Source organism: Mus pahari, chromosome 1 (assembly GCF_900095145.1).
Source record: "Mus pahari chromosome 1, PAHARI_EIJ_v1.1, whole genome shotgun sequence".
In the NCBI taxonomy this organism is placed as follows: domain Eukaryota; kingdom Metazoa; phylum Chordata; class Mammalia; order Rodentia; family Muridae; genus Mus; species Mus pahari.
The window spans coordinates 114,853,146-114,868,035 of record NC_034590.1 but is presented as its reverse complement, the minus strand read 5'-3'; the positions used below and the strand labels follow the sequence as shown (position 1 = coordinate 114,868,035).

At 47.3% G+C, this 14,890-nt stretch overlaps 1 protein-coding gene across 9 annotated transcripts in view; it reads left to right on the top strand.

Annotated features, from left to right (window-relative positions):
* The window catches only part of Ppp6r3 (protein phosphatase 6 regulatory subunit 3), a 112,611-nt gene extending 99,531 nt beyond the window's left edge, over positions 1–13,080 (top strand). For 4 of the 9 annotated variants that reach the window (XM_029539329.1, XM_029539353.1, XM_021218952.2 and 1 more), the window contains 6 exons: positions 196–349; positions 1,088–1,194; positions 2,991–3,141; positions 8,168–8,185; positions 8,452–8,571; positions 10,906–13,079. In XM_029539329.1, coding sequence (XP_029395189.1) covers positions 196–349; positions 1,088–1,194; positions 2,991–3,141; positions 8,168–8,185; positions 8,452–8,571; positions 10,906–10,957 — 602 coding nt within the window. In that variant the 3' untranslated portion in view covers positions 10,958–13,079. Of the gene's footprint in view, positions 1–195; positions 350–1,087; positions 1,195–2,990; positions 3,142–8,167; positions 8,186–8,451; positions 8,572–10,905 lie in introns of all 9 variants that reach the window. The other 5 variants (XM_021218978.1, XM_021218961.1, XM_029539349.1 and 2 more) reach the window with 4 other exon arrangements.
* The last annotated feature ends 1,810 nt before the right edge of the window (positions 13,081–14,890 follow it).

Below are 14,890 nucleotides of genomic sequence, written 5' to 3'. Positions count from 1 at the left end.
TTCCTTCTCATCTACTAACCTGATTTTGAGAAATAATTTCCATTTTGAGGGTTCATGAGGTCTGCCTCAGCTCAGATCTCCCAGCTCCAAGTGTCTGGAATGACAGGCACACCCCACCATACTCAGCCTCAGAAAGAGTCACTTGTTAAACTCAAGGGCTAAAGGCTCCAAATGATAATGCTCCTCTCATTTCAGCACCCACCTGGTCAGCCAACTTTGACGTCCCAATGGAAACCACCCATGGCACTCCCTTAGACTCAGTGGGATCTGATGTCTGGAGCACAGAGGAGCCAATGCCAGCTAAAGAGACAGGCTGGGCTTCTTTTTCAGAGTTCACATCCTCCCTGAGGTGAGCAAGCTGTGTGTTTTCTTAATGTCTTTGCAGAGGGAAGCAGGCAGTGCATGTACTATGAGCATATATTCTGTACCTTGTTTCATCTCTAAATTGAATAAGGATTAAGATTGAGCAGAGGGCCGGGCGTGGTGGCACACACCTTTAATCCCAGCACTCGGGAGGCAGAGCCAGGTGGATTTCTGAGTTCAAGGCCAGCCTGGTCTACAAAGTGAGTTCCAGGACAGCCACGGCTATACAAGGGAAACCCTGTCTCGAAAAACCAAAAAAAAAAAAAAAAAGATTGAGCAGAGGGTGGGGCATACTGACAAAGCTAAGCACCACAACAAAACAGAAGCTGCCCTGGGAAGATGACTCCCGGGTGCTTAAGCAGGATAGAAGGGAAGATGGTACCTGTAGAGCTGTGGAGCTTCAAATGCTCCAAAGGTGGATTGAGGGGAGTAAGAGTGGGCGCCTGGCCAACCCTTGGGGGGGGCACAGCTATAAGGCCGAGTCTGACTTTGCTGTGGATGTGAGCTTGTATTTCACTTGCCACCATCTAGTGCTATAGAGTGCCAACAGATCACTGTCGTTGCTGGTCCTGGTGTTTGTTTTACTCAGTCATAGAGACCTTATTTCAGAATTTTCCTGATAGCTTTGTCAACATTTGAATATTAAGTAAGGATTTCATGTTTCACTTGGTATAACCGAGGTATGTTCACACAGCTGACATCTGATTTTTCTCTTTTCTGAAAGCACAAAGGAGTCTTTAAGGAGTAATTCGCCTGTGGAAATGGAAACCAGCACTGAGCCCATGGACCCCTTGACACCCGGTGCAGCTGCCTTGGCCACTCAGCCAGAGGGTGAGTGCAGTGTGCCAATGTGCTCACAGCAGGTAGGAAAGGCTAGACCAGGCTCAGACCAAAAGGAGGCAGAAAAATAAGAAAGTGGCTCTGATGTCCGTTGGTCATCCCAGGGAAAGGGAGAAGAAACTATCTTCACAACCACAAAACAGGGATTCTAGGAGTTGGGTACCAAGTGTGAGTCCTGTCAGTGCTGAGGATAAGGTGGATATCTTAAGGTTTACTGCTGTGAACAAACAGCATTTAGTTGGGGCTGACCTTTAGGTACAGAGGTTCAGTCCACTATCATCAAGGTGGGAACATGGCAGCATCCAGATAGGCATGGTGCAGGAAAAGCTGAGAGTTCTACATCTTCATATGAAAACTGCTAGCAGAAGACTGACTTCGAGGCAGCTAAGATGAGGGTCTCAAAGCCCACGTGCACAGTGACACACCTACTTCAACAGGGCCACACCTTCTAATAGTGCTACTCCCTGGGCCAAGTATACACAAGCCATCACAGTATCTAAACCCAGAGAGAGGAGGAAGCATGGTGCCCAGGGTAGAAAAGACCAGGCATTCATGCTCCATCCTGTGCCAGAATACCCTCTGGAGTTCTACTGAGGCACATGGGGGTGGGGAGCCTGGTCTAGGTTGTGGGCCTGGTTTTTCCTCCCTATATGGAGTAGTCACAGGTGACTGAAACACTGCTCAGAATATTTACCTGTGCTCCTTGGACTGACCTTGAACCATTTGCAGACTGGCAAGGAGCCTTTTGGGAGAGTGTGGTATGTGCAGAGTAGGGTAGGGATGGGGTGTGTGTGTGGAGGCGAGAGCCTCAGGGAAGAACAAAGCAACAAGTTTCTGGGGAAAGGAAGAGGAAGTGCACAGAGACCTCAGAACATGACCAGAAATGTGACGGGGACATCATCACTCCAAACATTTGAGCCCACAAAAGTTGTGTCGGAACTTTGTTGCCTGGTATTCTAGTTTGATTTTGTTGCTGTGATAAGACTTCCAACAAGAAGCAACATAGGAAAGAAAAAGCTTCACTTGACCTACATCTGCGGGTTATTCAGTTCATCATCTTAGGGAACAAAGCAGGAACTCAATCAGCGCCACATTGCCTCCACAGTCGAGAGCAGCGAGAGCATAAGACCACCTTGCTGGCTGCTGTCTACTCAGCCAGCTTCCCTCTCTCGTGCACAGTAGAGAGCCTGACCCACAGTTGGCAAATCCTCTGTCAGTTAACATCCATGTAATGCCCCCCAGAATCACCTGATAGAGTTATTATTCAGTCGAGACTCCCTAAACTGTAGCAACTTAACATTTAAAACGCCACTGTAGCTGGTTTGATGGCTGAGGAGCTAGAGGCAGAGTGGTCTCCTTTCCCTGGGGTTATACAGATTGGAAGTTGGGATGGGGACACTGGGTTCAGATCTAGAAATCTGACAAGGCCAAGCTCATAACCATCGAGCATATCATGTGGCTTCCTATTGTTAATTAAAGGAAAGATCCCCGGACTCATTCTCCTGTGTTGTAGAGTGGACGTAGCAGCAGTGGGAGGAAACTGGGACCATATGGACACAGAGCTAGGAAGGGTCTTTGGATCGTGCAGCCCTCCACTGAGGAAAACCTATGAGGGAGCCACCCTGGTGGGCATTTATAAGAGCCAGGTGCCCATTAATAATGAGGCAGAGCTGCTACTCTTAACATCTTGGAGTGTAGGCAGGACTATGGGAGTCTGAGTAGAAGAGAGACTGAGCTCCATGGTAAGTGTGGTAGATGTGACCGTCATCCACTGTGTGCACTTTCAGCACCAGGCAGCATGGCCATGGAAGCCAGCTCAGATGGAGAAGAGGATGCTGAGAGTACAGACAAGGTAACTGAGACCGTGATGAATGGCGGCATGAAGGAAACACTCAGCCTCACTGTAGACGCCAAGACAGAGACTGCAGTCTTCAAAAGGTAACCAGAGCCTGGAACTCCTACAGCGACAGCTTGTTGGGAGGAAGTGGGGAAGAAACCGGACATGAGCATGTTTAGATTCAACTGTGTTCAGAGGCTAGCTTGTTACCTTTCTAATAGCTCCATTAATGGTAACCAAGAGACGGAGAGTTTGGACCCCTAAAGTGCATTTTTCCTTATGTGTGTTGTCTTCAGAGTCTAGCAGATGGGCAGTGTTCAGGCAATTGACACAGCTTTGCTCATGATAGAACCCGACATGGACAGAGGCTGCAGATACTGCTTGTCTATCCAAGGTGCAGTGGCATACAGACAGACTGAATTCTATAACTGTAATGCAATCATTGTAAGTCAGCAGCAGTGGGATACTACTAACACCAGACTTGATTTGAAATAGCAGGCTCAGCTCTACAACTCATGGGATAGTAAAACAATCAGAATGAAAATTTAAATCTGGAAACTGTAGAGTGGAACAGAAATACTTCCATCAAGATTTGGACCTGATCACAAAGTCATCTTTCACTGCCTAATGAGGGTACCATAAGACAAAAATCATGAACTAGAGAAACAGATTATAGGATAATGACGTATATGGCAAATGTGACCAACACTCTTCTATTTAAAGCTTACAAACTAGGGGCTGGAGAGGTAGCTTGGTTGGTGAAGGGCTTGCAAGAGTGAGGACCTGAGTGTGACCCTGAGTCCTCACATATAAGCTGGGTATGGTGGCATGGACTTGGGGAGGCAGAAACAGGAGGAGCCCTATGTCTCAATGGCCAGCCAACCTAAAGTACTTGTTGGACCCCAAGTCCTAGTGTGAGGAACTAAAAGAACAGGCGAATGGCTCCTTAAACACCTAGAGTTGAACTCTGGCCTCCATATACATGCACACTCACATGTGTGTATATACACAAACAGATAGACACTTGTATATATACAAGTCAAATGGCTCAGCAGGTAGAATTTACCATGCAAGCCTGATGACTAGATTTTAGTCCCTGGAGCCCATGGAAGGAGGAGAGAATAGAATTATGAAAATTGCCCTCTAAGACACACAAGTACACCTCACACATACGCATACAATACTAAATAAAGTATTTTTTTAAAAAAGATTAGGTAGCAAAACCCAGCCAACTTGTTTTTTCCCAGTTTAGTTTATGTGTAGAGATGTTTTGCCTGCATTTATGTCTTCATCACATGTGTTCAGAGAGCAGAAAAAGGTCTCGAGACTGGAGCTGCAGATGGTTGTAAGCCACATATGAGTGCTGGAAATTGAGCGTAAGTCCTCTGGAATAGCAGTCAGTTCTCTTAACCACTGAACCGGATCTAGCCCCCAAACAAAAAGAGTAAGACAAAAAAAAAATACTAAATCAAAACTTAAACAAAAGTTATACACATACACAAAACCATGGATTTCATTTTTATTTATTATAATGAAGATTTCTGAAGAGAAGTTTGAAGATTACCGAAGCAAATCCAAACATTACATACGTTACCAGACAGCTCAGTACTGCGGAGACATCTGTCAGGTCAGATTAACCTTTAGGTTCAGTAAGAGTTCTTAGAAGGGCCGGGCTGTAGTGGCACATGCCTTTAATCCCATCACTTGGGAGGCAGAGGCAGACGGATTTCTGAGTTCGAGGGCAGCCTGGTCTACAGAGTGAGTTCGAGGCCAGCCAGAGCTACACAGAGACACCCTGTCTCGAAAAACCAAAAAAAAAAAAAAAAAGAGTTCTTAGAAGGAATTTTTTCTGAATACTCCTTCAGTATAGGTGGAAATTCAAGATTTCTAGTTTGCCTAGGTGACAAAAAGGCATAAGACCTGCCTGCCTCCTGTGCAGTCATCTACAAATACATGGGCATTGAAACTGTGATGTTACTGCACTTGAAGAGTGGGCCACAATGATGGGGGTGAAGAAGGTAGGACCACTCAGTGTTTGAGCCTTTGCCTAGCATGGCCATGTTCATCCCCAGCACTGTTTTAAAAAGTAAGGAAAAATCCAGTCCCCCTAAGTACCTTTTTTTTTTTTTTGGCTTTTCGAGACAGGGTTTCTCTGTATAGCCCTGGCTGTCCTGGAACTCACTCTGTAGACCAGGCTGGCCTCGAACTCAGAAATCCGCCTGCCTCTGCCTCCCAAGTGCTGGGATTAGAGGCGTGCGCCACCACGCCCGGCTCCTAAGTACCTTTTTAAAGCACCCACAGGAGGATTATGAGAAGAATACAAATACAGTTGGGGCAGAAGGGGATCCACTATTCCACAGGTAAAGTGCTTACTGCGTAAGAATGAGGACTTTAGATCCCCAACATCCATGTAAAAGGTTAGCACAGCTGTATGCAGCTGTAATCCCAAAGGACAGGCAGATCCTGGTAACCTCCTGGCTGTGAGCTTAGCTTAAATAGCGAGCTTCAGGGTCATGGAGAGACAGTGGCCCAAATAATGTGAGAAACGGTTGAAGAAGACAATGCAACATCAACCTTTTGATCTTCACTAGTGCATATATGGGCAAGTACACAGTCATATGTCACACCCACATAAGAGAGATATCAGCTATGCATAGGGGCATGTGCCTGTCATCTCAGCTGTAGGGAAATTCAGGCCAGAAAATCACTGTTCCTTGTCTTGCTGCATATTGTCTAAAGCACATTCATAAGAGAATGCATATACACTTCAGTGCCAGTGCTCATTCTCTAAGCACTTTTCCTGTGATGTGCTTTAAGCAGCTCTCCTCTGAGGAACCCTGTGAGGCACAGCTCTGAGTCTTGTCATACTTTCCAGGTAAGGAACCTGACACTAGAGCCAAATAGTGTACCCAGAGTCTCATAAATAAAAGGTATAACATACCTCTGACCTATGGACAGAAAAGCATTTCTTTTGAAAACAAGTAAGGGAGACAGCTCTGTGGTTAAGGATACTTTCTGCTCTTCCAGATGACCCAAGTTCAGTTCCTAGCATCCATGTCAGGCAGCACGTAGCTGTCTGTGACTCCGGCTCCAGTGATCTGATGCCTCTGGCTTCTAGAGTACCTGCACTCATGTACACACAGCCAGGGCCACACAGAGCAACCCTAGAAGGGGGTAGGGAGGGAGGAAGAAAAGAAGAACAACAAAGCAGGGTGGGGGGCTCTAGAGACCGGTTCAGAGGTTCAAAGCACTGGCTACTCTTCCAGAGGGTTTGATTCCCAGCACCCAGTTCCAGGAAATTTGACACCTGTCCTCTGTGTGCACCAGACAAACACACAGTGCACAAATTTACATGCATGCAAAATACTCAATGCATTTAAGCTAAGAATAATAAAAACCAATAATTGAGATGGTCACATTGTTGTTAAAAGTTTCTAGTCAATGATTAAAAAGCAAAGAGCAGGTTGGGAAAGAAACATTTAGTGCCTAAACAAGAGACTGGAATTTAATCTTCAAAGCATCCCTCTATGCTAATAAGAACCCTAAGCTGGGCATGGTAGCGCACGCATCACTCGGGAGGCAGAGGCAGGCAGATTTCTGAGTTCGAGGCCAGCCTGGTCTACAGAGTAAGTTCCAGGACAGCCAGGACTACACAGAGAAACCCTGTCTCGAAAAACCAAATTAAAAAAAAAAAAAAAAAAAAAAGAACCCTGATGGTGGTGATCTCCGTAGTCACCAGTGCCTGTCAAGGACCACTGACAGTCCTGGCCTGCCCGGGCCACATAGAGAAACAGAGTTGGTATAATGCAGAATATCACACAACTGAGGCTGGCCTGAACTCACTTGAATTTGTGATCTTCCTCTCTCCACCTCCTGAGGAGGTAAGCTAGGGCTATGCAAGCCAGGCAGGCATGCTTCCAAATGAGACGCTAACCCAACTAGTAAGCATGAGACTAGCCTGGCTATCTAGTGAGACCTGTCTCAGAAAGAGAAGGAAGTAGATGGGGTGGGTGGAGGAAACTTAATTAGCATGTGAACAATCAATAGCTGTTCTAATTCACTAGAAATGAGAACAGACACCATTTGAGGAGACTGGAAAGGGACTTAGGTTTGGGACCAGGCCTTGATAGTGGGAAAGTATGCTTGTAAGTGAGGATTCTTTGTTGATAAAAAGATGGCCCACAGTTTTTGTTTTGTTTTGTTTTTTGACCTGGGTGTACCACCCTGAGAAATGCCAGTGCTGGTGGTCAGCCTTTGTGGCTGTAGTGAGCACAGAGAGATGCATGTTCACGGTGGGCATAGTGCCTTCGCCCAGGAGCATGTGGCACTTCAGATGTGCAGTATTCAAACAAATAGACCCTGGATTCAGGTCCAGGCTCGTGGCTTAGAGTAAACACATAGTTATAGTTAAGTTATGGGTACGTGCATCAGAGTAGTTGCCCTGGAGGAAAAGGAGTAGAAGAGGGGTGAGAAAGGGAGTTGACAAGTCTTGGGGGTGAATGTAGTGTGGTAGGACAGTACATGTTTAGCATGCTGATGTCCTGGCTCCTCCACCAGCACTATAGAAAGCCTGGGTGTCAGACCTATGCCAGCCCTGTAAGTTGTGATTAGCTTGGTAAGCTGCCTCAAAGTCAGGAAATTCATGTGCAAGTCCAGGCCAAGGCCTGGGAGACATGCCTTCCTTTTGCAATCTATTTGAATTGGGTAAAGTGTGAATTTAGGTAGAGCAGAACACAGCTAAGCTTCCAGCTCCAATAGTCAGGAATGTGCCTGTTGTGTCTCCACCAAGAGCTGCTCATAGGCAACTCTGGCTCCCATTCTCTGCTGTTCTTGCTCTTGGCTCCTTGTCCCTTCCTGGTGCCTGTTCTTGTCATGCGCTGCTGAAGGCTTTCCACCTGGCTTAGCAGTGGGTATCTCTTGCCAGGAGCACATTCGAGTGGTGGGCCTGGCCTTAAGCTCACGGTAGAACTAAAGGCTCCTGTTCCTTCAAACAGGTTCTCTTCACACCTCCACCGACTCTGCGGGGTGCCATGTGCAGTCGTGGACATGTTTCCCCAATTCCTCATTTCTAGGAGTGTTCTGAAACTCTTGTACGTTTCTTTTTCTGTTTTGCACACTTGGCCTCAGAGTGTTGAAGTCCTACCGGTATGTACGGTGACACGGACCGCTCTTTCTCAGACACCAGCCACATTACATTGTCCTTCTCAGTTCCCACCTGCGTGTGGCCCTTTCCTCTCGTGGTTCCCCAGTCACTGTCTGCATTTCTGTGATCCTTCCACCCTGAGCATGCTCAGCCCCAGGGCTTGCCACCGTGGCAGTCATGACTTCAGAGCCATTTGCATGTGACCTCATCCTCTGGCCCTGGACATTGTGCCCAGTATGTAATGCACCTAACTTCCTCTCTCCTGTAGTGAGGAAGAAACACTGTCTACCTCTCAAGATGCTGCTTGCAAAGATGCAGAAGAGACCCCCGAGCCAGCACAGGCCAAGTGCACAGCTCCCCTGACTCCCAGCAGTAGTCCTGAGCAAAGGTAACCACCCTCTGAAGCTTCTACCCTGCCTCTGCTTGATATCTGGAAGGTAGAGGGGAGTCAGCTGTTAGAGTTGGGGGCCTGAAAGGTCTTTGTAGCTGTACCCAAGCCTTTAGCAATGTGCTAGGGCACAGTGGCATTTCTCAGGTCTCAAGTAGTCAGGTGCCCAAGCCAAGCTCTAAGAACAGCACTTATCTTTGCAGCCGGAGTCCCCGGCTCAAGCTTGGATGATTGAGGGCACTGGCCCTGCAGGAAGGTTCTGGAGAGGAGTGATTACTCAGGCCAAGCTCAAGTTGATGAGGCCATGATTTGAATGGTGTTAAGCCCTCCAGGATTAGAGTCCTCAGTGGTCCTGTGAACTGCCTCATTTCCTCATCACACTTGTGACACTTGAGGACTTGACTTCTCTGAGGTCCTTTGCCATGTACTGCAAAAGACTTCAGCCCTAGAAAGAGTGCCCCCGTGGAATCACAATTCCTGTGAGTAGGAATGTCTTATTAGTGACAAGGGCCCCAGTGCCAAGGCCATGTGATTTGGATGTGGTGTTTTCTTTCTAGTCACCTTTGGTCAGAAAAGATAGGCCAAGCCAAGTCCTCAGCTGCAGAGGGCCCACACCCATACACTCAGCCTGGAAGGTGGAGCCAGGCCACCAAGGAGTCACAGGAGTCTACATCAGAAGATGAATGAGCATATGCCCTGGACAGCAAGGAACTTTGTTCAGCTCCTCTCAGAGCTCACTTTTCTGATAAGAAATATGTAAGATGTATATTCCTTCTGGAAGGAATAATGTGACCCTTAAGCAGTTGCACGGACACTGGACTTTGTCCTGGCTAGCCTCCCCAGTGAACTGTGCTCTGCAGAATCAGTGGGCAGGAACCAGTGGGCACACATTATTCCTGGTCTGGAAGCCCCTATTCATGGCAGCCTTCTGCCCTGTTTGTGTTCAGAAATTCTAGACAAAATGAAGGATGGATTTATGATTTAAGAAAAGTCTTTTTGCCTACAAAATCAATTGTAAGTACTGTGTGAGCAGGTTGCTCTTAGGAAGGCTTGGGGAGAAAAGGCACTGGCTAGGCTTCTAGCTATTTGAGAAGGCCTCCTTTCCTTGGGTTTGCAGGGTGTCTTCCCGTGGTTACTTCAGCCCCGGGGGCATAGATTAGAGAGTTTGTTCTTAATATGTTAGAGGTCATACAAGTGGCCCTGGATTGCTTTTCTGCTTATATAGTGAAGACTTCCTTGCCAAAGGATACCCATTTAGGTTCCTTTCAAGCTGGCATGAAAGGCCCTGCCCTTCCTCACCCAGTCTTGGCCAGAATAGGAGTCACTGGTGAAGCCACAGTAGGCAGGTATCTTGTAGCCCAAGGAATGTGCTCAAGGAGAAACTGTGGGGCTGCGTGCAGAAAGATGAGGGTCAAGGCTTTGCCCCTAAAAAGCAGCATTGAGCTGGTGCCAGAAGAGCTCAGTGTGCTGCCAGCACTCTTGTTGGAAATAGCCAGGAGCGTGGGAAAGAGTACAGACAGCAGCCTTTGCCAGGCTCACACTGCTCTGGGGCTGGGCCTTGCCAGGACCATTCTTTACTTCAGTCTGAGAACTTTGCATTACCGCCATATGTGGCTGCACAGTTGTTCTCTTAGTGTTTTGCACACATCATACTTACAAAGCTCTGGATGGGCACTATTGTTCCCTTTCTGCCAAGGAGAAAACAGGACTGAGCGGTTAAGAAACATGTTTAAAGTATGTAGCTTGTGAACTGCAGGTGCACCCATACCCAGCTCAGTCCCTGTGCCTCATACAGTGAAGCACCGTCACGTGTAATTAGAGATAGTACTGGGGGCACTCCTGGTTCCTGTTAGGACTGGCGGGCCTCCAGCAGGGAAGGCAGTCCAGTTAGAAAGGATTTGTGTGCCTCTGGCCACAGCCTGGCTGAGTTTGTTCAGATGCCTTAGGTTGTGGATTTGGCAGAAGACCCATTTCTACTCACACACTCTCTCTCTGTTCAGCTGCTTCTGCTCTGTGGGGGCCAGCATCTAGCTGTGTCCCTTTGTTCTCAGTAGTTACCCTCTGTGCACACCTTTTTCCTTCCCATTTCCTAGCTTTCCAGGTGAAAGTCAGTTTGCACCCACATAGAACAACAGTTTCCAAAGCACACAGCTGGGACCAGCAGTGTGAACACTAAACTGTTGTGTCAATTGAACACACCTCATGCAGTTCTGAGAGGCTGAGGTGGGAGCTTCCACCACCACTGGCAGCCATGTGCCCGTGTGGAGGGTGGACAAAGCTAACTTGGCCCTGCTCAGCTTTCAGTGCCTCAGGTGTCTGTCTCCTTCTCTGCAGGACCGACCAGCCAAGCATGCCAAGTGACACGTCAGTTAATGGCCCTGTATGATGAGTGATGTCCACTGCTGCTGACTGAGGACTGCAGGCCATCATCACCCAGGGGCTCTGGAGGGCTCACCCAGAGCTACCAAGCCACCACTACTGCACTCTGCAAGGGATCAGGACCAGCAACCTTTATATTCTAGATTCTAAGACATTGTACAGAGAAATTCAGACGTGTAAAAATATTGCACATTGACAAATACCAAGAATTTTTGCGTATGTTTATATTGTATTGATCTAAATACTGGGTAGCCTGTGACACCAGATCTTGCTGCCCATGTAATAATAGTAATGATACATAGTTCAGATGGTTGTAAGAATAGTTTTATAAAGTGACTACACAGATCTATTGTATTCGAAACATAACTATTTGACAATTATTAGTGTGACCAAAGTATTAGGCAGTTTTCATACATTTTCCACCTGTACAAAATTCTGAATTCATTTTTCTTCCAGGTTGGCACAGAGCTGTCGATGGAAAAGCCCTCTGCGTGTTATTTTGGTTGTTCTGACTTACACAGTGATTTTGAATAAGAAATACTTGGTGTTTTTTTATAACCCACTTTCAATTGGTAACTGTTTTCTGTATTGTTTCAGGCGGATCAAATGCGTGAGTCTTGGTGGAGATTAAGTATTTATTGCTACAACTTAGTTGATGAATTGCTGTTCTTGTAAAGCCATATGTTCTGTTAAGGTCTGGTTTGCTCAGAGCATTTCTTTCTGCAGGTGAAACACTAGAATATTGGAGTGTACATGGCTGTGGTTAGAATTTTGGGGGGTGGGGGTGGTGATTGTTTTTTGTTTTGTTTTGGTAGTTCATCCGCCTTTTAACCCATTCACCAAAATGTCCCTTGTCAGCAAGTATCATTGATGGCCATTTCAGAGTGGTCTGCACCCACACTGCTCTGTGTCACAGAGGTGAGTCTGGAATGCTCATGCGGTGACGGGGTAGAGTGTGCCCATCACACGGGCTGACTGTAACAGAATCACAACCTGGCATCCAAGCATGTTTCTTGTTTTACTGTACCTTGTGAGGTTTTCACTTGTAAACCAGTGGATTTTAGAACTGGTTTGTGTGTATATAGTGATTATGGATACTAATTCAGTGTAATTTATAATTTTCTATGTCAGCGTAAACACATCCTAGCCTCCTCCAACAGCTGAAGCAATGGCCTGTGCACTGCCGCGGCATCTGGTGAAGGGCTCCGTCACCTCGCCTCTTGCACTTTTAGATGCAGATCAGTTTTTCATTCTATAATAGAAAATATTCACATATTTTTACATCATTTGTTTTTTCCTGACCAGTATTTAAAACCAAAAGGATATTCTGAAAAAATGGCCAACAAGTTTTTTAGAACCAGCATCCCAAGCAGTGTGCCTACATGACATCGCGTATGGAGATAGAGTCGAGTGTCCAATGCCTTACTCCTTACTCGCTTCTCACTGTACACAGTGCAAGGGACCACCTCAGGTGGCCGAGGCAGGCCTGGTCACCAGGCTCAGTGGGCAGCAGGAGGCCCTGGGACTGGTGGCGAGGGGCTCGGTGGCCTGTGCTTGCCCGCTCAGGACCCTTCAGTCACAGCTCCTTCAGAAGAGACTGCGTTCTCTGGAACCTGGTGCCACCAGAGGACAGGGCTCCTTCTGCTCGTCTCAGGGATGGTTGACCTGCGTGGCCCAGGACCTCACATTGCTGGCAGATGGCATGCTCCTGTCTCACCTGGTGACAAGCCTTGCTGACCACAGCCAGGACTTGGCTCCTTGTCAGCCCACACTGCCTCCTTGCTGTGGATTGGGCTGGCTTTTCTGTCCCACTGTCCACTGGGAAAGGAACACTTGGGTATTGTGCTTGGGAAAGGACTTAGGTTTGCTTGTCTTAGGGAGAGGCTGTGAGGGTGAAAGGGGACAAGGTGCGTTGGGTTGGAGGGTGCCAGCCAGGGCTTGTGATGAGTTCCTGCACCTTTTCATTTCTGTGTATTGGCCGAATGAATTGCAAGACTAACAGATGTCTACAGTACAATACCTGTATTACAAGTAATAACAAAATAAAGCCCGATGCTTTGTTTCTATGAAGTTCCTTGTGAGCCTTTTTTGGGGTTCTAGTAGACACATAGCCTCTGCCAAGAAGTCCTCTTCAGCTTTCATCTGTCCTTGGCTCTTGGGCATGCCAGCTACTGAAGAAACACTGCTGTGACCCCCACACGCCTTCAGCCTCCAGTGCCTAACACGTGTGTTTGGTAGATTGTTGCTAAGAGGAAACCACTTGCCATCTTGAGATAGTCTGCCTGGTCCCCTAGCTTGTCAGCTTGCCATGTCTCTCTCCCTGCCCTGCCTGCTGTTATTGCCAGCAAACAGCATTAGTGACAGTTCTACAGATTCCCATTGCTGTCGTTAAAGAGTATCCCTGCTAAACACATGGTGCAGGAAGAGAGACAGCTTTTGGTGTGTGTTTTGAGACTATATAGTCCTGACTATCCTGGAACTTGAGGCCCTCGAACTCAAAGAGATCCTTCTAGCTCTGCCTTTAGTCTTATGGGATTAATGGTGTCTGCCAGTGCACCTGGCTAAAGTGAGAAATAACTTGAAACCTCACATGCACAGCATGACACTGTGTGCCGGTCCACTCATATAAAATACACGGTGGTATTTTTACTAAACTGGGCTGGGTGTGATGGCACATACCTTTAATCTGGCACTTGGGAGCAGGAGGATCTCTCTGAGTTTGAAGCCAGCTTGGTCTAGGAACCAAGTCCAGGACAGCCAAGGCTCTGTTACACAGAGAAACCCTGTCTCCGAAAACACAAAACAACCTAAACTGGACTGAGGGTTGCCGATAGTCCCAGCACCTGTGAGGCTGAAGCAGAAGGGTTGTCAGTTCAGAGCCACTGTGGCTTGTCTAAACTGTCATTTTTTTGTGTGAGGTTGTTCATGTGCCACCATGTATGTTATAGAACTCAAATGACAGCCTGGGAGAATTGGTTCTCTTCCTAATGCTGCAAACTTTTAATATAGTTCTTCATGTTGTGGTGACCCCCAGCCATAAACTTATTTTTGTTGCTAATTCATAATTAATTTTGCTACTGTTACAAATTGCAATTGTAATCTGATAAGCAGGATAGCTGTTACGTGACCACCATGTTATGTTCAACCCCTAAGGGGTCATGACCCACAGGTTGAGAACCATTGGTCTAAGGTATTGGAGTCAAGTTGATGGGCAAGCCCCATCACCTGCTGAGCCTTCTTGCTGGCCGGGAGACCACCTCAAAAGCAGCAGGAGAAAGTGTGGCATGCCGATTCTCAGTTCTCATTCCATCTATTTGCATTGAGAGAGTGCTCCCCTCTTGTTGCTGCCCTAGCAAGGCCTGTGCTCTGCTCGTCATGTACGTGACTTCATGCTCCTCCTGGGTTCTGCACGTGTCTCCCACAGGCATCTCCCACGGGGTCACCATGAGCAAGATCATGGGCTTCTGAGAATCACAGCTGACTTTGGGCAGTGTGACAAGGGCAATGATGGTTGTCTGCTTGTCTTTCGTTTGGGGGTGAAGAGTAGGCCCCTCGGCGGTGGCTCCTGATAATGGGGAAGGCACTACCAGAGCTGTGCTCTTGCCTCTTGTTGGCCTTTTGCTGCACTCACTCATCCTGCTGGTCCATATTTGTAAAGTAAGATGGTTTAATTGTCCTGTGTTGGGGTCTACTACAGCCCATGTGCCAGGCTTGGTACACCACTTGAACATTCAAGTAAAACTGGACAAGACTGCTCTTGAAGAAGACCCAGATTCAATTCCAGCCTCTTCAGGCCACTCACAACCACCTATGTGTAACTCAAAGTTCCAGAGACTAACACCCTCTTCTCATCTCTGTGGGCACTGTAGGCACATAGAGCTACCTGGCAAGAAGCAACTCATGCACACACGGGAACACATTTGGGCAAACAGGAATTGTA